At 43.5% G+C, this 19,910-nt stretch overlaps 1 protein-coding gene across 1 annotated transcript in view; it reads right to left on the bottom strand.

The window, feature by feature from the left end:
• ERCC6 (ERCC excision repair 6, chromatin remodeling factor) overlaps positions 1-14,880 on the bottom strand; it is an 85,114-nt gene extending 70,234 nt beyond the window's left edge. Inside the window, exons 1-4 of the mRNA XM_034775387.1 lie at positions 14,213-14,880; positions 6,677-6,797; positions 4,253-4,361; positions 667-1,399 (exon numbers count right to left, since the gene is read on the bottom strand). Of these exons, the coding sequence (XP_034631278.1) occupies positions 667-1,399; positions 4,253-4,361; positions 6,677-6,797; positions 14,213-14,646 (1,397 nt within the window). The 5' untranslated portion in view covers positions 14,647-14,880. The remainder of the gene's footprint in view (positions 1-666; positions 1,400-4,252; positions 4,362-6,676; positions 6,798-14,212) is intronic.
• Between the last annotated feature and the right edge of the window lie 5,030 nt (positions 14,881-19,910).

Consider the following 19,910-nt stretch of genomic DNA (forward strand, 5'->3'; position numbering starts at 1 on the left):
GAACTCTGCTACAGACATCAGAACCTCCTGTTGAAAGGCCTCCAAACACTCAACAGGCTATATAAAAATACTACTGTACAAAACTACCACTAATTCAAGAGTTAATTCCTCTTGCGCAGCAAAATCAATGGGTTATAGCAGAAGACTAGGACTCAGAACTCCTAGCTTTTATTCTCAGGTCTATCAGTGATTGTATGCGCAAGACATTGGGCAAGTTACAATCTCCCCGTGCTTGAGTATCCCTATCTGTACAATAGGAGGAATGATACTTGCACATCTCTGTAAAGCATACAAAATCCTTTACAAAGTGCTACAGAAGTAAACAGAATTATTATTTAGTAATACCACACAATCCCCCAAACTGCCTTATTTTTCATGTATTGATTTTTGGCCACACTGAAAAACAATGAAGTAGAAATTGTTTATTTCACAAAGCAAGCTCTTTAACAGCAGGAAATCAGACACTGGGGTCCTTATAATTATAGAATATTGCCAATATCCTAACAGCCTTTTAGAAGTCTGCATGTGGATATTTTTATTGGCTCAGTCTACGTTTAATTTTACAACCCCCTCCCTTCAGCTGAATTCTTGGATGTATATTTCAGCCACTGTGTGTGTGTGATATCACCTATAAAAGTTACTAACATAAAGCCTTCTTGGACTAACCTTAGCCTTTGTTTATAGTAATCTTCATCTCCATCATCTCTGCATCTCTTTACTCTACGATTTCCTACTGTATTCTCTTCCTCTTCCTCAGAGCTTGGGAAGAAGTCTTCATCCTCCTCAGCTTCTTCTTTAAGGTTTCTCTTCCCTGAATGTTTTCTTCCTCCTCGCAAAGTCTTCAATTCATAATCAGAATTATCATCAGCATGAAAAAATGCCTCCTCCTCCTCCTCTTCTGGATTAAAAAGCTCCTCATCAGGCATATATTCTGACTCTTCACTGTCATCCCCCTGTTCACCTCTCAGCTTCTCCTTGACCTCAGGAAGTCTCTTTTCCTTGGGAATTCCTATCTTAAATTGGATCTGAAGAGCATGGTTCTGAAGTTTCTTCATGTGCTTTTTCAGGCGCTTGTCTGTTTTTGACAGGGTTCTGGTTTTGCCCCTCTTTCTCTTTATGACTAATGTGGGAGTTGCACATTGAATGTTCTTGGCCTCTGCTTTATTCTTTGCTCCCTTCTTAAGGGCTGACCTCTTTCTTTCGGACGACAGCTTAGCTTGATCTGCCAAATACTTCTCAAAATCAGATGCTTCATTTAGCATTAACCTGCGTGGCTTCTTTTCTATCTTCTGAGGGACCTTAGTTCCAAAAGGGGTCATCTGACCAGTACGAATGAGTTCCTCCCATTCTGTTTCCTGGACTGGCATGAGCATACTGCCAAGAGACGATGGACCAGGCTCTGCAAAGAGACTCAAAACATTCATTTCTTATCTGCAGACTCATTAATGTGCTCTAAGTAATATCACGCAGTTCAAACAGATAAGCAGGTTTGTTTTAACCTTTAAATTTATTTGTTTTAATAATATATAACGCATCAATCCTGAAACTAGCACCCTTCCTCATACACTGTACAGAATAAACCAAAATTACATCCAACTAATTCAATGGTTAGAGAAAACAGCCATACAAACTAAATTGGAGGTAAAAAGAGAAAAAAAAGTGTTCCAAAAAGGCAGAGAATGACACAGAAAGGCAAAATGGTCAGATAACATTTTACATGTACAGTATATAGCACCTTTTAATCTCAAAGTGTTTCTCAAACTATACACACAATGCAATCACTTCACCCACCACTGAAATGCAGCCATTTCTGACATGAAGCATATCTGCAAAGATAATCAGAAATTAAGTCAATATCCACCTCATCAATCTCCAAGCATTACCCCACTGCCATCACAACACTCAATACCACTAACATATTAACATCCTCTCTGACATTCTGACTTTCCACAAGTCAAAAAACGGAAAATCCCACACACCACCTTAACTTTGATCTTCCAACACTACAATTAATAATTTAATGGCTATTATACTAAAACTTGTAGTCTTAGCATTTCTTCACGCCATACATCAGAGAAGGGACACAAAGCTGATTATACACTTAAAGTTTCTTACCTTATCAAATACCCTACCAAACATCTACTATAGATCACTGCCATCTACTTTCTGATTATGACTTAAAAAAAAAAACAGCAACTACACAGAACACAATACAAAACTGCACAAAAATTACTGAATTGTTTATACACCACACACACTGGTCTATATGTATATGCATTCGCAACATGATGCATAACAAAAAGTTGGCAGGTATACTAAGGGACTGGTGCAGTATCTGAAACCACTTTCAACTCATGCTTTAAAAACTGAGTGATCATCAAGATGCTGGTATCTCTAAACTCCATTTCTTCGATTCAGTGCCCAATTCATGTCCTTGCCAGAATTTCCCAGATACTCACACTGCATCCACAAGCTCATTTCCTCCAGATTCCTCTTTATTAATGTTTCTTGATGAGACTACAATTAAATATCTCCACAATACAACTCTTCCTCTTCCTCAGCCTTCCCACCAGAAGGACAGAAATTACAGTTCCAATCCTGAAAGGTACTTAAGGGTACACCTGGATCAGATTGTAGGACTGGGGCCTCTGGCACTGAACCAGCACAGTAGTTAAGCTTGTGCTTAACTTTAAGCATGAGTAGTCCCACTAAATTTAGTGAGATTACAAATGTACCTAACTACATTTCTGTATCAAAGAGCCATGTTAGTAAATGCCAAATATAAAAAACTTAGTTAATTTGTGTAGTCAATTTTTTTTTAAGTCATACCATATTCCAAAACGATTCAATTGAACACTTACTTATCGTACTCAAGGGGAACCTAATTTAAAATTAATGCCTAATTAAAATAAAATAAAAAAAAAGCTATTTATTTAAATTACTATGTTTCTTCCGCTACACATCCTGAGTGTGATGAGCAGGTGTACAAGTAACTTGAGTTTAATGTTCTTTGAATAGATATGATTGCTCTTCAAGATCAACTATACCCTGCTACAGCTTTATGTTAACTTTTTTATATGTTTGCATGTTATATCTAGGTATTTATAAGCTAATCACCATAGCATCAGAACACTATTTCCTTCTAAATATTTATTTACAGAAGACAAGGATTCAGTAATTACATATGTAGCTATTTCTGTAAACTCATTATTTACCAGATTAGGTAACTGTAAGCGTTCAGAAATAAGAACACAAATTGGAAGTAAAGACCACATCATGACTAAGCTAAATTTCCTCGTACCAAATGCCCGAGTTTTAATGCACAGAGCGTAAAAGGAAAGATCTTATGGTGTATTTCTACTCAATAAAGTGACTGTCAATGTGGCACGTTCTTATTCCACAGATCTATTCCAACTCAAGTCTACCACTTTTACTGTCAAAAATAAGTCTTTGCTGCTTTTTACTCCTTATGACCTGCAGATCCAACACAGATACGAGTGAGAGAGCTGGAACCTCTTCAACTCATGTGTCAGAACAGTATTATAAATTTCAATAAGCTACCCTGTGCAAACTCACTGAACTCTAATGGGGTTGCACAGATATCAATGGATACCTATTTTGGCCTTTAGCATTTTGATTACTAGTGATGATGTACACGACAGAAAGATACCAGCTTGACTCTAAGAACTCATGCTGGGTTTGCAGAAGGCAGTAAGAAAAAACAAACATGCTCAGTTAGATTTGATCTTGGAAACATGGAGACAATTATCATAGTATTCCATAAGAAACTGTTGTTCTCACACTGTACAGCTCGTACAACAATTTTTTTTTTAAATTTCTAACAAGTGTTTCTTACCAAGATACGAAAAACCAATTTTGTGAGTACTGATTGATGGCTGATTATAAAATGTAATTCAATCATTACTCTAGCTTTATCACATTAGCTGTGAAAAATGTTAAGATTTCCAATTTATTAAGCCCAATACTCTAATGTGCATCAGTCCTCCCTACTGAACTAAGCACAGATCTACTTTCAGTCTTTAAAAATCCCCATATGGATACTCTGAGATCTGCAATTCTGCAGGTGCAGAGAATTAAGTGTTCCTAAAATCACTCTTTGAAAACAAACCACTGAAATTTATTTACTCATGTTCACTGGCAAAGATCTTGGCAATGAGCTTCAAACAACAAAAGGCATTACATAGAAATGACAGAAATGCAAAAAAAGATTTGCAATGGCTTTTTCCCTCACCTTCATCATCCTGAAATTCAACATCATTTGTTCCAATGAGAGTCTCTGCTCCACCAAGAACTGCTTGGAGACGCTTTTGTTTTGCTTTGATCTTTTTTAACTGTTGTTCCTTGAATGACAATAGTGTACAAAATTTAAAACTCTTGGTAGCAGACTTGCTTTTCTTACAAACAAGGTTCAAGCTGTTATTAATATGTTTAGTAGCAGGTTAGCTTTTTGCATCTGAAACAAGTTCAAATTTTGATATGGTTCCATGTGATAAAAATGTATGTGGAAGGTGTCATCCCAGCACCTGGTGGATACCTCTCTACATAATACATACACATCCACACTCCCAGTTTGGCACAATTCATCATGACTATGGCATAAATTTTTAAAAGTGCACTAATTCAGGTGTACATGCACAGCATATACATGCAAACACCAGATGGGCATGCACAAGTTAAGGTTGTGCACACAAACAAATCTCATAGGCATCAGATACTTTCACATACACTTGGGTATGCATTTTTTAAACTTGGGTCTAGGATCCAGTGAAGAAAAGCCCCATATATAGCATATGAAATTGCACTAAGCATATATTTGAGCTCTGTTAATCCTTCACTTTCATATGTGTTAAATAGAATCATAAAATTAAGTAAAAATCTTCTCTCCAACACATTTGTTTTGAGAGGTGTTGCCACAAAGAGACTGAAAGAACTCAAAACCAGTCAATGTTCTTCTTCATGCATGAACAGGTGGTATTACACCAAGTCAGCTCAAGAGAAGACAACTAATTTATTTGCAAAAAACTAACACCACAGTGCTTGTAAACATACAAGAGTGAGAGAATTCAAAATTACGAGGCCTGTAACAATTGTAGCTCACCACCATTTACACTTCTTTTACAATCTTTTATCCACTTTTATTGTCCTAATAAGTGTTATAATGTGGCAAAGTTACAATTCCCAAGGTGACCAAAAGGGTTATGGACTGTGTTATACAGGAGGTCAGACTAGATCATCATAATGGTCCCTTCTGGATTTGGAATCTATGAATTTCCTGATCAAATTATTAAATAAACACACAAAGCAGTAAATGTTTTTATTACTTATAAACTTCATTCTTTCTAAATCTTTCCCCTCCCCTCAGAGGCGCCTGATTTGAGGATCAAGTTTTAATTTTTTTAAATTTAGTAAAACTACCCTCAATGAGCTGTTTGTTTCCTTAAGAGTGTCATTTGCTGAAAATCCTCCAGTGCACCTTTGTGCAGTTACAAAAGATACTTACACAAGCACTGACATCCCTGCTGTCATAATACCCATATTATAAAACATTTGCCACATGTCAACACCAAGATATTAAGGAGATAATTTCACATCTTATCTGTTTATAAGGCAACTAAAATTTCTGTCTCACTATCAAAAAAGTTTGGCTTTCACCTACTAAGGATTTTTTTTAACTACTCAAAAAGGCAAAGTGTTATTAAAAACACTGAAATCGCACAAGTGACAACACAAATAGGGTGCAACTTGTAATTTAGGGCCTGAATCTGTAATCATCATATACACGTAACTTCACTCATTTGACTAGTCTCTTAAGATCAATAAGACGACTCATAAAAACAAAAGTTGCTCAGGTTTTTCTATACAGTGATTTAGTCTAAGACAGCTGTTCTCAAACTGTAGGTCAGACCCCAAAGTGGGTCAGGACCCATTTTAATGGGGTCACCAGGGCTGGCTTAGACTTGCTGGGGCCTGGGGCCAAAGCTGAAGCCCAAGGGCTTCAGCCCTAGGTGGCAGGGCTCGGGTCATAAGCCCCCTGCCTGGGGCTGAAGCTCTTGGTCTTCAGCCACCTAGCCTGGGGAGGTGGGGCTTTGGTTAGCCCTCCCCCCTTCCAGGGTGGCGGGGCTTTGGCGGGCTCAGGCTTCAGTCCCCCATCCTGGCGTCCTGTAGTAATTTTTGTTGTCAGAAAGGGGTCATGGTGCAATAAAGTTTGAGAACCTCTGGTCTAAGTCTTCAGCAGTTTTAGAAATGACTAATAAAGGACACCTCATTCAAGTTAGCTATTATCCTGCAACTGGCTGATCATTAATTCATTTTCAGATAACATGGACACAAGTGTGATGAAAAAGTCACATAACAGGGGTAACGCTCTGAAACACCACCATGAGGACCTGCAGGAATTTAATTACAATCAATTATTCAAACAAGCTCTATAACTATTATTTTAGAGACTGATCCAAAGCCCAAGTCAATAGAACAACTCCCACTGCTACAGAGGGCTTTGGATTAAGTTCTTACAGCCTTTGGTAAAAAACAAAAACTGTTAAAATGGTGAAGGAACTGCAAGTTTAGACTCTGACCCTTTATCAGGATCCTCAAGTGTGAAGCCTGACACAGGATCAGCGCCTTAAGCAATCCAAAGTTAATTTTTTCCAGTCACCTTGTTATACTTTTGTCGTTTTACAGAGTCTAGTTTTCTGTTTATATCTTTGCTGTTGACAGCTTGAGGAGTAAGTTGCTCTATAATTGTATTGATCTGTTTCAGAGATGTCGTACAGGACCTGAAAAATAAAAAGATGTTCATTTAGTACTCAGTTGTAATAATGAGAAGAGTAAGTACATGACATTTTCAACTCAGATAGTTTAAACCTAAAAATTATAGCCAAGATTTTAACAAAGAGAAGGCTAAAGTTGGATTTCTAAATAAGTATGCTGATTTTCTTGGCCTTTAACATTTTAAAAACTAGCCTTTGTAAAATTCAAACAGTTCTGTTCAAATACAAGCAATCCATTGCAGTATTTGGAACTCAATAATTACAACTCTGCTAATGAACGACTACCAGGAAGTAGAGCCCTGCAGTGGGACTGGGATCCTACAGGTCCTGCAGGACCTGCTGCCATAATAGCGGGAGTGCGATTAAAGAATAGTTCCGTGCAGAGCTCTACCAGGAAGTGAAACTGGCCAACATACTTTTATTATCCAAGGTAGAGAAGCGCAAGAAATAAGTCTAAGTGGTGAAAGAGTTGGGTTTCTTTTTTAAATCTGTTTTAATAATCTATAGTAAGAAATTACATTGTATGGGCATTTATTTTAAATCTTATTTTAACCTTAGTGTCCCTTTAATTTAACAGATAAAATTATTTTTGTATTGTGCTGTAAAATAATTTTAAGAAGGTACAGTACTACTGAACCTTTCATGTCTAGGCCACAGTACTACTGAACCCTTCATGCCTAGGCCACTATATTTATTCAAATTCTTATATATAACCTGCCACTGCCTCACGTAAAGCCCAGACGAATAGTAACCAAAAAGTGTCACCATTTAATGACTGTTGCATGATCTGTCAAAATTTGGGGGAGGGTGGGAGGAGGGATGCCTCATCAATAGAAAAGACAGCACAAAGAGCCAACTGTACTGATTTGCTACAGATAAGAGGTAAAACTAACATTTTTTGAATATAAGATACTGCGTTCTTCTTTTCTCCATTGTGTACAACATCAATACATGATATCACTGATACCTTTGGACCAACTACAGAATGTGATAATACATTACCATTCAAATTAACAATCAGAAATGCCAAGGAAAGCATACCAGCCCAAACAAATGGTGGTGGAGAGAATGGACTTTTAAATATACGTTAGAGAAGCTTGCTTCTTTCTCTACCTATCCCTATTTTCACACTTGTAACTTGCTGCATAACTAGTCTGCCAGCTAGCTCATTTATATAACAATGCAAGACCGAGTGATATTTTTAGATGCTGATATTAGGCCAAACAGAAATCAAACCATCAGACGCTGATGCAACAAACAGAGGTCTCTTTGGAATGTAATCAGAAATTACATGAACAAATGTGCACACAAATGAAGAACGAGTCTCACACAGTTCGAGGCCCTACTAGCTAAATAGCAAGGGGCCAGAAGAGTTTCTTTGAGGACATACACACTGTGGATAAATTCACATTTACTCTTGCAAAGTGGTCTCTGTTGAATGAAATGAGAGCTACAATGTGTTTTTAAAGGAGAATCATAATTCGCTGTTGCCATTCACAGTACATGTGGCAAATGCATTGTGAAAAGCCATGCTTTTTCCATCACATTTTCTCCTATTACTTAGATTTGGGGTGGAACATACTAGTGAAAACATCTTCATGGATGTCTACTCCCACTAAATGTGCCCCTTCTATGTCCACCCTTATGTGGGGGTCCTGTATTAGCCTCTGTCACATCTGCAAGTTCTAATGGTAGAATAAATACATCATCCTGATGCACAGCTTTGCATCTCAAAAGTGCTATGTAAATGTGAAATAGTCACAACCCCTGTGACTGGGAGATGTTCATCCGTAAAATGAGGATAATGGCTAAGCACAGTGTAGTCTTTCCTATTCTCAGAACCAACACATCTTCAACCAGGGCTTTGGAGCTCTGCTCCATCTCCAGGCAAAAACCTGCAGCTCTACTGCTCTGGAGCTGCTCCGCGCTCCAACTCCAGGCTCGGCTCCAAAGACCTGCCTTCAACCACATCTCCCTTTCCCTTCAACTCCAAAGTCATCAAGAAAGCAGTTAAAAATCATTGCTTTGAATCTGTCTCCTCCAAACCCATCCCCGCTCCCTTCTTATTTATTATTTTGAGGAAGTTGTACGTTATACAGTTATATATGTTACATTATTCAGTGGTCAGATTAGATGATCACAATGATCCCTTTTGACCTTGGAACATATTACTCTAATTTAGATTCCATCCTCTGCTGCTCCACTGAGTTATGACCTATGCCTCACCAAGTCTCAGGGCTTTTACTCCATCCTCACTATCCCTGACTTCTCTGCTGTTTTTTTTAAACACTTTAGATCATGCCTCCCTTCTCATCACGTTGTCCTCCTATTGATTTTGCAGCTGTCCTTTCCCCTAGTTCTCCTCCTACTTTTTTGGCCATTCCTTCAAGGTCTTTTTACAAATCTTCCTGCTTTCCTCTCCCATTTCTGGAGTTCTACAGTACTATAACTTTGGTCACTTCCCCTTTTCCTTCTACACCTTTTTCTTTGTGTGATCTCATCTGATCAAATAGCTTCAACTACTATAGCTCTGACAGCAATGCTGACAATTCAAACATCTGCCTCTTACTCCTGACTTGTCTGAAGCCACGCAGTCACTCACTGCATGCTCTCTTTGACATCTCCTCCTGAATATCTTTTCTATCACTTTTGACTTAAAAACTTAACATGGTCACAACTGAACTTTGTCTTTTTTCCAAAACTCTCTCCACTCCCTCTCTTCTGTTACTGTTGAACACAGGGTGGATTTGATTTAAATCAAATTGATCTAATTCATGATTTAAATCACTAGTCAGGAAGACTCAATTTAATCATAGTTTTCTACATAAAAGTGCATTCTTGTTGGTTGTTATAACCAACAAGCATATACATATGCTTCACAACTCAGAGATAGATGTAGGTTTCATTTTTAGAAGGTACACACTATACATTTTTAAACAGTGATTTATTTTGAAAACTTTTCAGATTAGTTTTACAGCTATATCAGAAAATGAATGATTGTTTGGTTATTTCATTTACCAAAGGTAACTGAAGCAGATATTTATGAAGTCATTGTGAGGTGAACTATCTCCAATTCAACAGGTTAATCATTAATATTTGGAGGATTTTCTTGCCATGCTGTATTAGGAGGAGAACATGATCAGACAGACATTTAAATTGTTTTATTTAACTAAAACAACAACGTCAAGTATTCTGGATTTTTTTCTTCAACAGCAAACATATAATATTTTAACAAAACAAACATATGTCCCTCACTTCTCACATTTATCTCCAGACTTCTTCTCCTTGTCCAGATCTATTCCGCCCCCAACAATCTTCTATGCATTGAACTTTTTGAAACTTTGCACTTTTAGAGGGAGGTAAGGGATTGACTCTGTGTACACAAATTTGCAGAGGGACAATAGAGTTAAGGTCTGTTATTTCTCACCTCTATATATTATTTATTTATTTATTTATTTTTGCTGTTAACAAGCATGTTACCTCTGGAGACACAAATCCACAGTTTGAGAACTGCAAAACTAAGCATCTCTGATGGAATCTTCTAGACCAGGGGCGGGCAAACTTTCTGGGCCGAGGGCCATATCTGGGTGGGGAAATTGTATGCAGGGGTGGGGTAGGGGGTTGGGGTGCGGGAGGGAGTGCGGGGTGTGGGAGGGGGTGCGGGTGGGGTTGTATGAGGGGGCTCAGGGCAGGGGGTTGAGGTGCAGGAGGGGTGCAGGGTGTGGCAGGGGGCTCAGGGCAGGGAGTTGGGGTGCAGGAGGGGTGTGCGGTGCAGACAGGGGGCTTAGGGCAGGGAGTTGGGGGGCGGGGTGCAGGAGGGGTTCAGGCTCCGGGGTGGCAGCAGCGCGCACCAGGGCCAGGGCAGGCTCCCTGCACGCCTGCCCTGTCTCCAGCCCTGCTCCAGGAAGTGCTGCGGTCCCTGGGGGAGGGGGAGCGAAGGGCTCCGCGTGCGCTGCCCTTGCTGCACCTCCAGGTTCCTCCCCCGAAGCTCCCATTGGCCGCAGTTCCCTGTTCCTGGCCAATGGGAGCTGCGGGGGGTGGTGCCTGGAGGCAAGGGCCCGGCGGCCACAGGGACGTTGGGCCGGCCGCTGCGGAGAGTGGCACGGCGCCCGCAGCGCCATGGGGGGCAATCCTGCGGGCCGGATCCAAAGCCCTGAGGAGCCAGATACGGCCCACAGGCCATAGTTTGTCCACCCCTGTTCTAGACTGAGAACTGAGTCCCATTGGTTAGATAGAAAGATTATTTAGGTTAATCTGTACAGAAGCCCCTGGAACCCCATAAGATTGGGTCCCTAATCCATGAACTATTGGAATTCATCTACAAAACTTTTCTTAAACATTGCATGAATATATTGTCTTATACTATAGAATTAGAATTTATAATCCCTATTACATTATAGCTCAAAGATATTTCATCGTGGATCTTAATTAAAACTATCTTTAGATATGCTTTTTGAGGAAAAAACTTTTATCAAAAAATCCAATTTAAATAAAAAAAATCTGATTTAAAAAAAAATAATTGATTTTTACCCACCCTGGTTGAACACACTATCATATACTCTATAACTAAGGTCTGTACCCCACATGTCATCTTTGACTCTTTCCTATACACAGCCCCATACATCTACTAACTCCATCTCAGGAAATCTCCAAATCTTGCTGCTGCTTCCTTTGTAACATCACTTAAATCCCCCCTTTTTTCTCTGTCTACACAATTAGAACTCTCCTTGAGGCCCTGGTCACCTCTCACCTTGTTTACAAGAACCTCATACTATTTGACCTCCCCGATATCTGCATCACCCCCTTCTAGTTCATGCAAAAATGCAGCTATTAAGATTATCCTTGGGTTCTGTCATTCTGATCCTGTTATCTCACTATTTGAATCTTTCATTCACTCCCTTCCACTACCACACCAAGTTTAACATTTATTTTTTAACTTTCCAGGACCCTGACCAACTCTCTCCCTCTCTGCTTACATGCATCTCGTCTCTCATTGTCCCTGACCCTTCCAGTCTGCCAGTGGTACAAGACTTCATGTCCCATTTGCTTACTTTCTCCACAGCTATCATCACATTGTCTTGCAAGCAGCTTCATACATGTAAAACACTCTTTGTTAACTAGTCTGAAAAGACTACTCATCTTCCCTCATTTAAATCCCCCTTAAAGACCATTTCTTCTGTGACACGCACATGCAACTAAGAAAAAATAGTGGATCCCAAATTGAATGAGTCATCAATGTGATGCAATTGCAAAAAGACTCATATTCTGGGGTGTAACTGGAGATGGTTACAGGAGACGGTTACTGTCCTGCTCTACTCAGCATTAGTGAGGCCTCAGCTGTAGTAGTGCTGTGTCCAGTTTTGGGCACCACCACACTTTAAGAAACGTGGACACATAGGATAGAGAGAGTCTTGAGGAGAGCAATAAAAATGATAAAAGGTTTAAAAAACCTGACCTATGAGGAATGGGTAAAAAAAAGTGGGCATGTTTAGTCTTGAGAAAAGAAGACTGGGGGGGGGGGGGGAGACCTGATACAGTCTTCAGATATGTTAAGGACTGTTATAAAGACAATGATTAGTGGTTCTCCAGGTTCACTGAAGGTAGAACACGAAGTAATGGGCTTAATCTGCAGCAAGGGAGATTATGGTTAGATATTGGGAAAAACTTCCCAACTATGAGGAAAGTTAAGCATTGGAACAGGCTTCCAAGGGAGGTTGTAGAATTCCCATCACTGGAGTTTTTAAGAACAGTTTAAGCAAACACCTGTCAGGGATGGTGTTGGTATACTAGGTCCTGCCACAGCACAGGGGGCTGGACTAGATGACCTAACGAATTCCTTCCATCCCTACATTTCTATGAAAAGTTTATTCCCCATGCTGTGCACCAGACTTGAAAGAGTAAATGCATTATCTTATTGATTTTGCCCCACTCTTCCTGTGTCAATCCCCATGTACCCACTACCACCTTTTGCTCCATCACTGAAAGATTAGGGCCCAATTTCAGTGAACTCTTATGCATCCTCTTAACTTCATGTATGAATAGATTCACTGATGTCAAAAGGATGAGTCAGGTGCATAAAGTTTTCTAAGCTCTTTGAGAGCTGTCTTATACGTATTGTGACGCACTGTAAAGGAACAATTCTCGGGCACTGTAAAACAACAACAATGCAAAAAACAGAGAAACTAAAGAATTAAGAGGTTAAATGAGATGTCCAAGATCACACAGTAAGTCAATGGCTGAGTTGGACAGTGTGAAGCAAGCTAGGATTAAAGTTCAGGAGTTCTATGTCTACACTACAGACCTTACAGTGGTACGCGCGGCTGTAAGGTCTCCTGTGTGGCCGCTCTATGCTGATGGGAAAGATCTCTCCTGCCAGCATAATTAAACCATCCCCAAAAGACTGGTGGTAGCTGCATCGGCAGGAGAACATCTCCTGCCGACACAGTGCTGTCCACTACAGCACTTTTGTTGGGGAAATTCATGTTGGTCAGGGTTTGTTTTTTTCCCACACCTCTGACCAACAAAAGTGCTAATGTATACCAAGCTTTAGTCCCATTCCTCTAGATCAGTGGTTCTCAAAGCCAGTCCACCACTTGTTCAGGGAAAGTCCCTGGCAGGCCGGGCCGGTTTGTTTACCTGCCGCGTCCGCAGGTTTGGCCGATCGCGGCTCCCACAGTTCGCCACTATAGGCCAATGGGGGCTGCGGGAAGGGCGGCCAACACATCCCTGGAGTGGCGAACCGCGGCCAGCGGGAGCCGCGATCGGCAGAACCTGCGGACGCGACAGGTAAACAAACCGGCCTGGCCCGCCAGGGACTTTCCCTGAACAAGTGGTGGACCGGCTTTGAGAACCACTGCTCTAGACCTTACTGATTACATACCACTTTAGTTTCTGGTTTTTATAGGGCAGATTTCCTAAATATTGTTACAAGAGCTTGTGACAAGATGCTTTGTTCTGTGATCCACCAGTTATGGGATCATACAGACCATATGAAGCTCATAACATGGTGCTATTTTTACAGAGTCACTTCTCCACGCATAACTCCACTTAGATTTACAGTAAACCTTGCAACATATTGCATGGGATAACCCTGCACTGGCTCATCAGAAGAGGGAAAAGATGACTTGGTGGGAGGCAGTATGGGCTAGTGGACAAGACACCAGATTTGAAATCAGGAAACCAGGGTTCTATTCCCTTACTCTGTCACTGATTAGGTAGGTGACCTCAGGTAAATCATTTAACATATACCTGTATGTGTTTCATGTTCTCCACCTGTATAATGGAAATAAGGATTCAACTAACAACTGTTTTGAGATCTGATGGTGAAGTGAGCGATACATAATCATTTCCATCTCTTACTTCTATGATTCAACAAGTTTTTATTACTGGGTACCACATGTGTTTTAAAGTAGTAAACTTACCTTAAATCGTCCAGCACCGATTGGTATTCTGCCTCTGCATTGGCTAATTTTGTCGCCTTGTTCGCGTCATTGATTGCATTGTCTACCTGCTGGAGAACTCCTTGCTCCAGCACATCCTGGTCGTACACGTCAACCCCCAGACCTTTCAGCTCAGCGATCTGGGCACTGGGCGCCACGGACTGGATCTGCTGCCTGTCAATGTGTAACAGCGGCTGTCCCGTCCGGGGGGGCTCCCGCGAAGGAACCCCGGGGGAGCCGCAGGGGCCATTCTCGGAGGCCGGCGCTCCAGGGCTGCCCTCCAGGTCGCTGTCACACGGGCCCGTCCCTTGGGCAGTCCCCGCTTCCCCAGCGCTGCTCGGACCTGGATCGCTCGCAGCGGCCCCAGGGCTCCGCTCGTGGGACCCGCCCGGCGGGCGCGCTGTCTCGGTGGGCATCCTCAGCGCGAGCACGGCCCCGCGGGGCGATGGGCCCAGGCGGGCGGGCCGGGGCCCAGCGGGAGCCGCGCTCTCGCAGGCAGGGCGCCAGGGCAGGCCAGGCTGGGGAGCCGCGCCGCAGTGACAGGGCGAGCCCCGGAGGCGGAGGCAGCCGAGTCCGGGGTGTCCGCCCCCCTCAGCTCCGCCGGCCCCGAGCGCCGAGACCCACTCACCTCAGCGCGACGAACTCGCCGCGACCGGGATGACACACTGCGCATGTGGCGCATGCGTAGAAACAACACTTCCCCTGCAAGCGCTCGGCGCATAGAGAGCGCGCAGGGCGCCACTACCTCGCCCTCCTCCCTCCCGAGCAGGAGACAAGAGCGCATGCGCTGCCTTCTCCTGGCTGTCCTGGATACAGGGGTAGGGCTGCGCATGCGCCTCCCCCTGGCTCACTATAAGTCTCTAGCAGGATGATGTGCCACGTTTTCGATCTCGGCGTCTGCTCCGTCCTCCACCGCCACGGGTACCCCAGCCAGCATAGACAGCGTAGATTTTCCGTCAGAGGGAAAATGTGGAGATGTTCAACTAAAATTAATCGGGGATCGGAACCAAAGAGCCAAAATTAAAAAAAAAAAAGTATGAGATGAAATTCCCCTCCAAAAATGAGTGACAGGGCCGTGGAAATGTTTTGTTTCCATTTCAATCCTTTAAAACAGTTTTACATATAAACATATTTTAGATAAACACCTTGTATGGCTCCTTTTTGGGCCACCCAGAGTGCGCCACATGTTATATATGTAGCTGCCGCTGTGGAAAGCACCTGCCCACTGCACAACCAGAGCACGGTATAGGAGGGGAGGGAATTAATTGTAGACCAAGAACCCTAGGGCAAAAGCCTGCTCCTGCAAAAAGTGCCACTGGGTCTTTGTTGGCCACTTGGAGAAGTGACAGAATTGCTTCTAAGGGTTATTTGAGACAGAGCCACCATGCATGGAACTCAGCAGGTTGGGTCTACACTAGAAAGTTAGATTGGCTTACCTACATCAATCAGCACTATGAAAAAACCCTCATGCCCTGTGCAGTGTAATTAAGCTGACCTCCACCATGGTGTAGACACTGCTTGGCCGACAGAAGAATTCTTCCATCGACCTAGCTACTGCCTCTTGGGGAGGTGGATTTACTACAGCGACAGAAGAACCCCTTCCATCACTGTAGAAAGTGTGGATGCTACAGTGACGCAGCTGCTGCTGTGCCACTGTAGCATTCCTAGTATAGACGTACCCTCAGTGTATCTATTTCAGAAAGATAAAGAGTTGAGGAGGACTTCTTAATAGCCTGGGACTTGGCAAATCTGTTTCGGCTCCCACCTCTGCCACAGACTCCCTGTGTGACCTAAGGCAAATCCCTTAGTCTGACTGTGCCCCGGTTCTCCCCCTGTACAATGGGGATAATAGTGCTGGCCTACTGCAGGGATGTTGTGAGGATAAATACAGTAAAGATTGGGAGTTGCTCAGATACTACAGTGATGAGGCCATCTTAGGTAGATGGTTTTGAACCTTTGACTCTAGAGAGTTTGTATATTTAAAGCCAGTTTAGACTGTAGAGTTGTTCCCTTGTAGAACAGATTTTTCCCTGCCCATGCTGTACATGGTTTTGTAGGGGAAAATGTGTGGGTGTTTTGAGACTAGCTGCAGATTTTAAAAAATGGGTTATTTTAAAGCACTTTATTGATCAGTGAGGATAATGGAAAATAAAGTATATATAACAAGGTAACAAGTATCAGAGGGGTAGCCGTGTTAGTCTGAATCTGTAAAAAGAAACAGAGGGTCCTGTGGCACCTTTAAGACTAACAGAGGTGCCACAGGACCCTCTGTTGCCTATAACAAGGTAACAATATCTCACCTATTCCCAGGCCTGCTGACAGGGGGAGGAGGGGGCGAGAAAGGGGGCAATTGCCCAGAAGCCCAGACGATTTAAAAAGGCCTGGGGCGGCCCTTGGCCGTCGCCGCCAGCAGCGCAGCGGAGCTAAGGCAGGCTTCCTGCTTGCCCTCGCTCTGCTGCTGCGCACCGCACCCGGAAGCTGCTGGTACATCCCTGTGGCCCCTGGGGAGGGGGTCTCCACACGCTGCCCCCACCCCAAGCACCGACTACGCAGCTCCCATTGGCCAGGAACTGCAGCCAATAGGAGCTGCAGGGATGATGCCTGCAGGCAGCGGCGTGCGGAGACCTCATGGGTCCCCGTCTAGGAGCCACTGCCAGAGGGGTATGCCAGTCGCTTTCGGGAGCCGCCCGAGGTGAGTGCCGACCCCCTGACTCCCTCCTTCACCCCAACCCCCTGCCCCAGTGTAGAGTCCACACCCCGCACCCAAACACCCTCCCAGAGCCTGCACCCCTCACCCCCTCCCACACCCAAACTCCTTCCCAGAGCCTGCACCCCGCACCCCCTGCCACACCCAAACTCCCTCCCAGAGCCTGCACCCCGCACCCACTCCCGCAGCCCAACCTCCTGCCCCAGCCTGGTGAAAGTAAGTGAGGGTGGGGGAGAACCAGCGACGGAGGGAGGGGGGATGGAGTGAGCAGGGGGCAGGGCCTCGTAGAAGTGATGGAACAGAGGCATGGAGTCAGGGAAGGGGCGGGGCAAAGGTATTTGGGTTTGCGCGATTAGACAGTCGGCAACCCTACCAGGTGAGCAGGTGGAAGCCCTGACTGTGCCAGCAGCTTGCTGGGCACCAGCCAGCCCAGGCGCAGCACCGCCCAAATGTCAGGTGGACTGCGTCCACGCGGGTGGAACTTGTGCGTGCGTTGGGGCCCATTGACTGTTCTGCCCTGGGGCCTGGAATTGCTGTCAGTGGGCCTGCCTGTTCCACAGTTTGCTTCAGTGAAGTGCCACAGAAACAGGAAGAAATTATCTCTAATAATGAGGACACATTTATAGTGCACGCTTTATCCCAAATCACTTTACTGATTGGACAGGCTGCATACAGAACATTTTGTTCACTATTAGAGAGATGTGTGGTAGGTGGATAGCAGAGTTCAAGCAATTAACTTGCTTGCATATGGCTACTAATCCTCTGTCTTCCTATTCATGCTAGCCAAAGATAACGTCTTTCATCTTCATGCCTCTCACCCTGTCTCCACAAATGGAGTTTTAACGGGGCAATCAGCTGTCAAACCCTTCTCCAGTTGATCCCATCTGAGAGCTGCTTCTTTCTGCTCCCCCCAGCTCTCATGCAGATGTGAAGCTATGTATGCCCCGCCCACATCCTCACTCTTGTAGCCCCCAGCTCAGCCTTGGGAATATACAGATTGCAACAATCTCTCCAGTGCAATTTATCTGACAGCCCTTTTCAGTGTTGTCTCTATGGCATGACCACAGAGCCCACAGGGCTGCAGTTAACAAGAGAGTAGCTTAAGTGAGCTCTAGTGATGCCCCAAGCATTTAAAACATTGGTGTGATTCTTTTGCCTAATCTATAGTATTTCTCACGTGCCCACTACTGTGGTCTTTCTGTACCAGACATATTATTAAGAGTTTCAGTGCATTTGTTCATCAAGGACCAGCTGCTGTTACTTAGAGATATTTTTATCTTCTCCCATCTCCTCCTCATAGTCACCTGGCCATGAGAAATGATACTGAGTTTTCTTTAACTCTCATTAGGGTTTGGCTTTTGTGACTAGCTCTGAAAATGATGAGGATTGAGCTTATTCCGATCAACAACCAATGGTGCAGAGAACACTCTTCCCCCCTCCCCCCGAAGTCTCAAGACTGCCTGGCTTCTAGCCCTTTAAGGGCCATAAATATTAGCAACTTGAGATATATCCAAAATTGGCTGAGTTACCAGGGCAGGGTGTATAGCATCTGTGTGATGTACATTTGCCTGTCTTTCTTGCTCAGAAGATTCACTACTAATACAAATATCTTTTGCTCACTGGCTAGGATGGAGGTGCTTACTTTTAACCTATGTTGCCATCTTCTAAGTACAAGGAATGAAGCTTTTTAATAATTGCTACAACAAAGCTAAAGGGTGGAGCACACAGCCTTTGTGCAGAGTGAGAAAGAGTGTGACCAGGGAGCGTTTAAAGACAGAGCAGCATGAAGCTGTTGTCAAAGCTAAACTGCTGCACGGAGGGGCAGTCTCTGTTTTCCAGAAGCTGATTAATGAGGAGCAAACTATAAGCAAAGATATCCTGGAAAAAACATACAGAGCTTTGTATGAGTTGCCAAAAGAGGAGCTTTCAAATGAAAAGATCCTTCCTTCACAAGCTTGAGAAGAAAATGAGTTAATGGAGGGCTACCATTGGAAAGATGGTCAGATGTCAGTCCAACAGTAAGGGGCCATGGCCCCACATTAAATATTAAATATTATTACTACTAAGGGAGGCGGCAATTGCTGTAGCTCCACTGAAGTGTATGATAGATAGATTATAAAAAAAAGACCCCTGCCACCCAAAGCTTGTTCACAGGTGAGCCATCTGCAGTACAAAATCCCCAGCCTTATCCAGGGGTGAATTTACAACATCGTTATCCTCAGTGGGGCTAAAACATGGTTCTGTCTTGTAAATAGCTGGGACCTAATCATCGTTTAAACATGCTTCCATTGCATGCCACAATCGTGGACTGCACATTTCAGAGACTGTAGAAATACTGTTAGTTATTGTCTACGGTGTACAAGAGAATCAGTTTGAAGCTGCATCCCCTGTGTGGTTGTTTTCACGGGGTAGACTGATATCCTTCACACACACACACAACCCCCAGATCTAAAGATGTAGAGGCATTAGTGCCAAATTCTGCTCTCGGTGACCATCATAGGGTGGCTGGCCCCATTAAGGAGAAATGGGGCCTAAGCCCACTTGTGACAAGATCCACTCACCTTCCCAGGTGGGTAATAAGTAATGAGACCATGTGATTAATTCACACCAGGCAGCCAGGGAAGAGATAAGGGAGGAAAGGACAGCCCCTTGGGAAAGGAAGCTGAACTTTACCTAAGCAGGGCTAGGAGTGCCACATAGGCCAGAAGTCTGAGAAGATACAACTGTGCTGAGGAAGCAACTGCAGGTGTGTGCTGTAAGGAGCAAGACTAGCTCCTGCGGCAAGGAAGGGAACTGAGCCCAGTGGTGGGAGGGGAACCGAGAAGAGAGGAGAGTAGGTGAACTCCGAAGGGAAGAGAAATCTTCAAGAAGGAGTGGCTGTGCTCAGATTGGCAGTGGGGTGGAAACTCTATTTCTTGTGTTCTGTTTCTGAAAGACTCTGGATAAGTTTTGATTAATTGGATTCCAGCAAGG

Source organism: Trachemys scripta, chromosome 7 (assembly GCF_013100865.1).
Source record: "Trachemys scripta elegans isolate TJP31775 chromosome 7, CAS_Tse_1.0, whole genome shotgun sequence".
Classification (NCBI taxonomy): Eukaryota; Metazoa; Chordata; order Testudines; family Emydidae; genus Trachemys; species Trachemys scripta.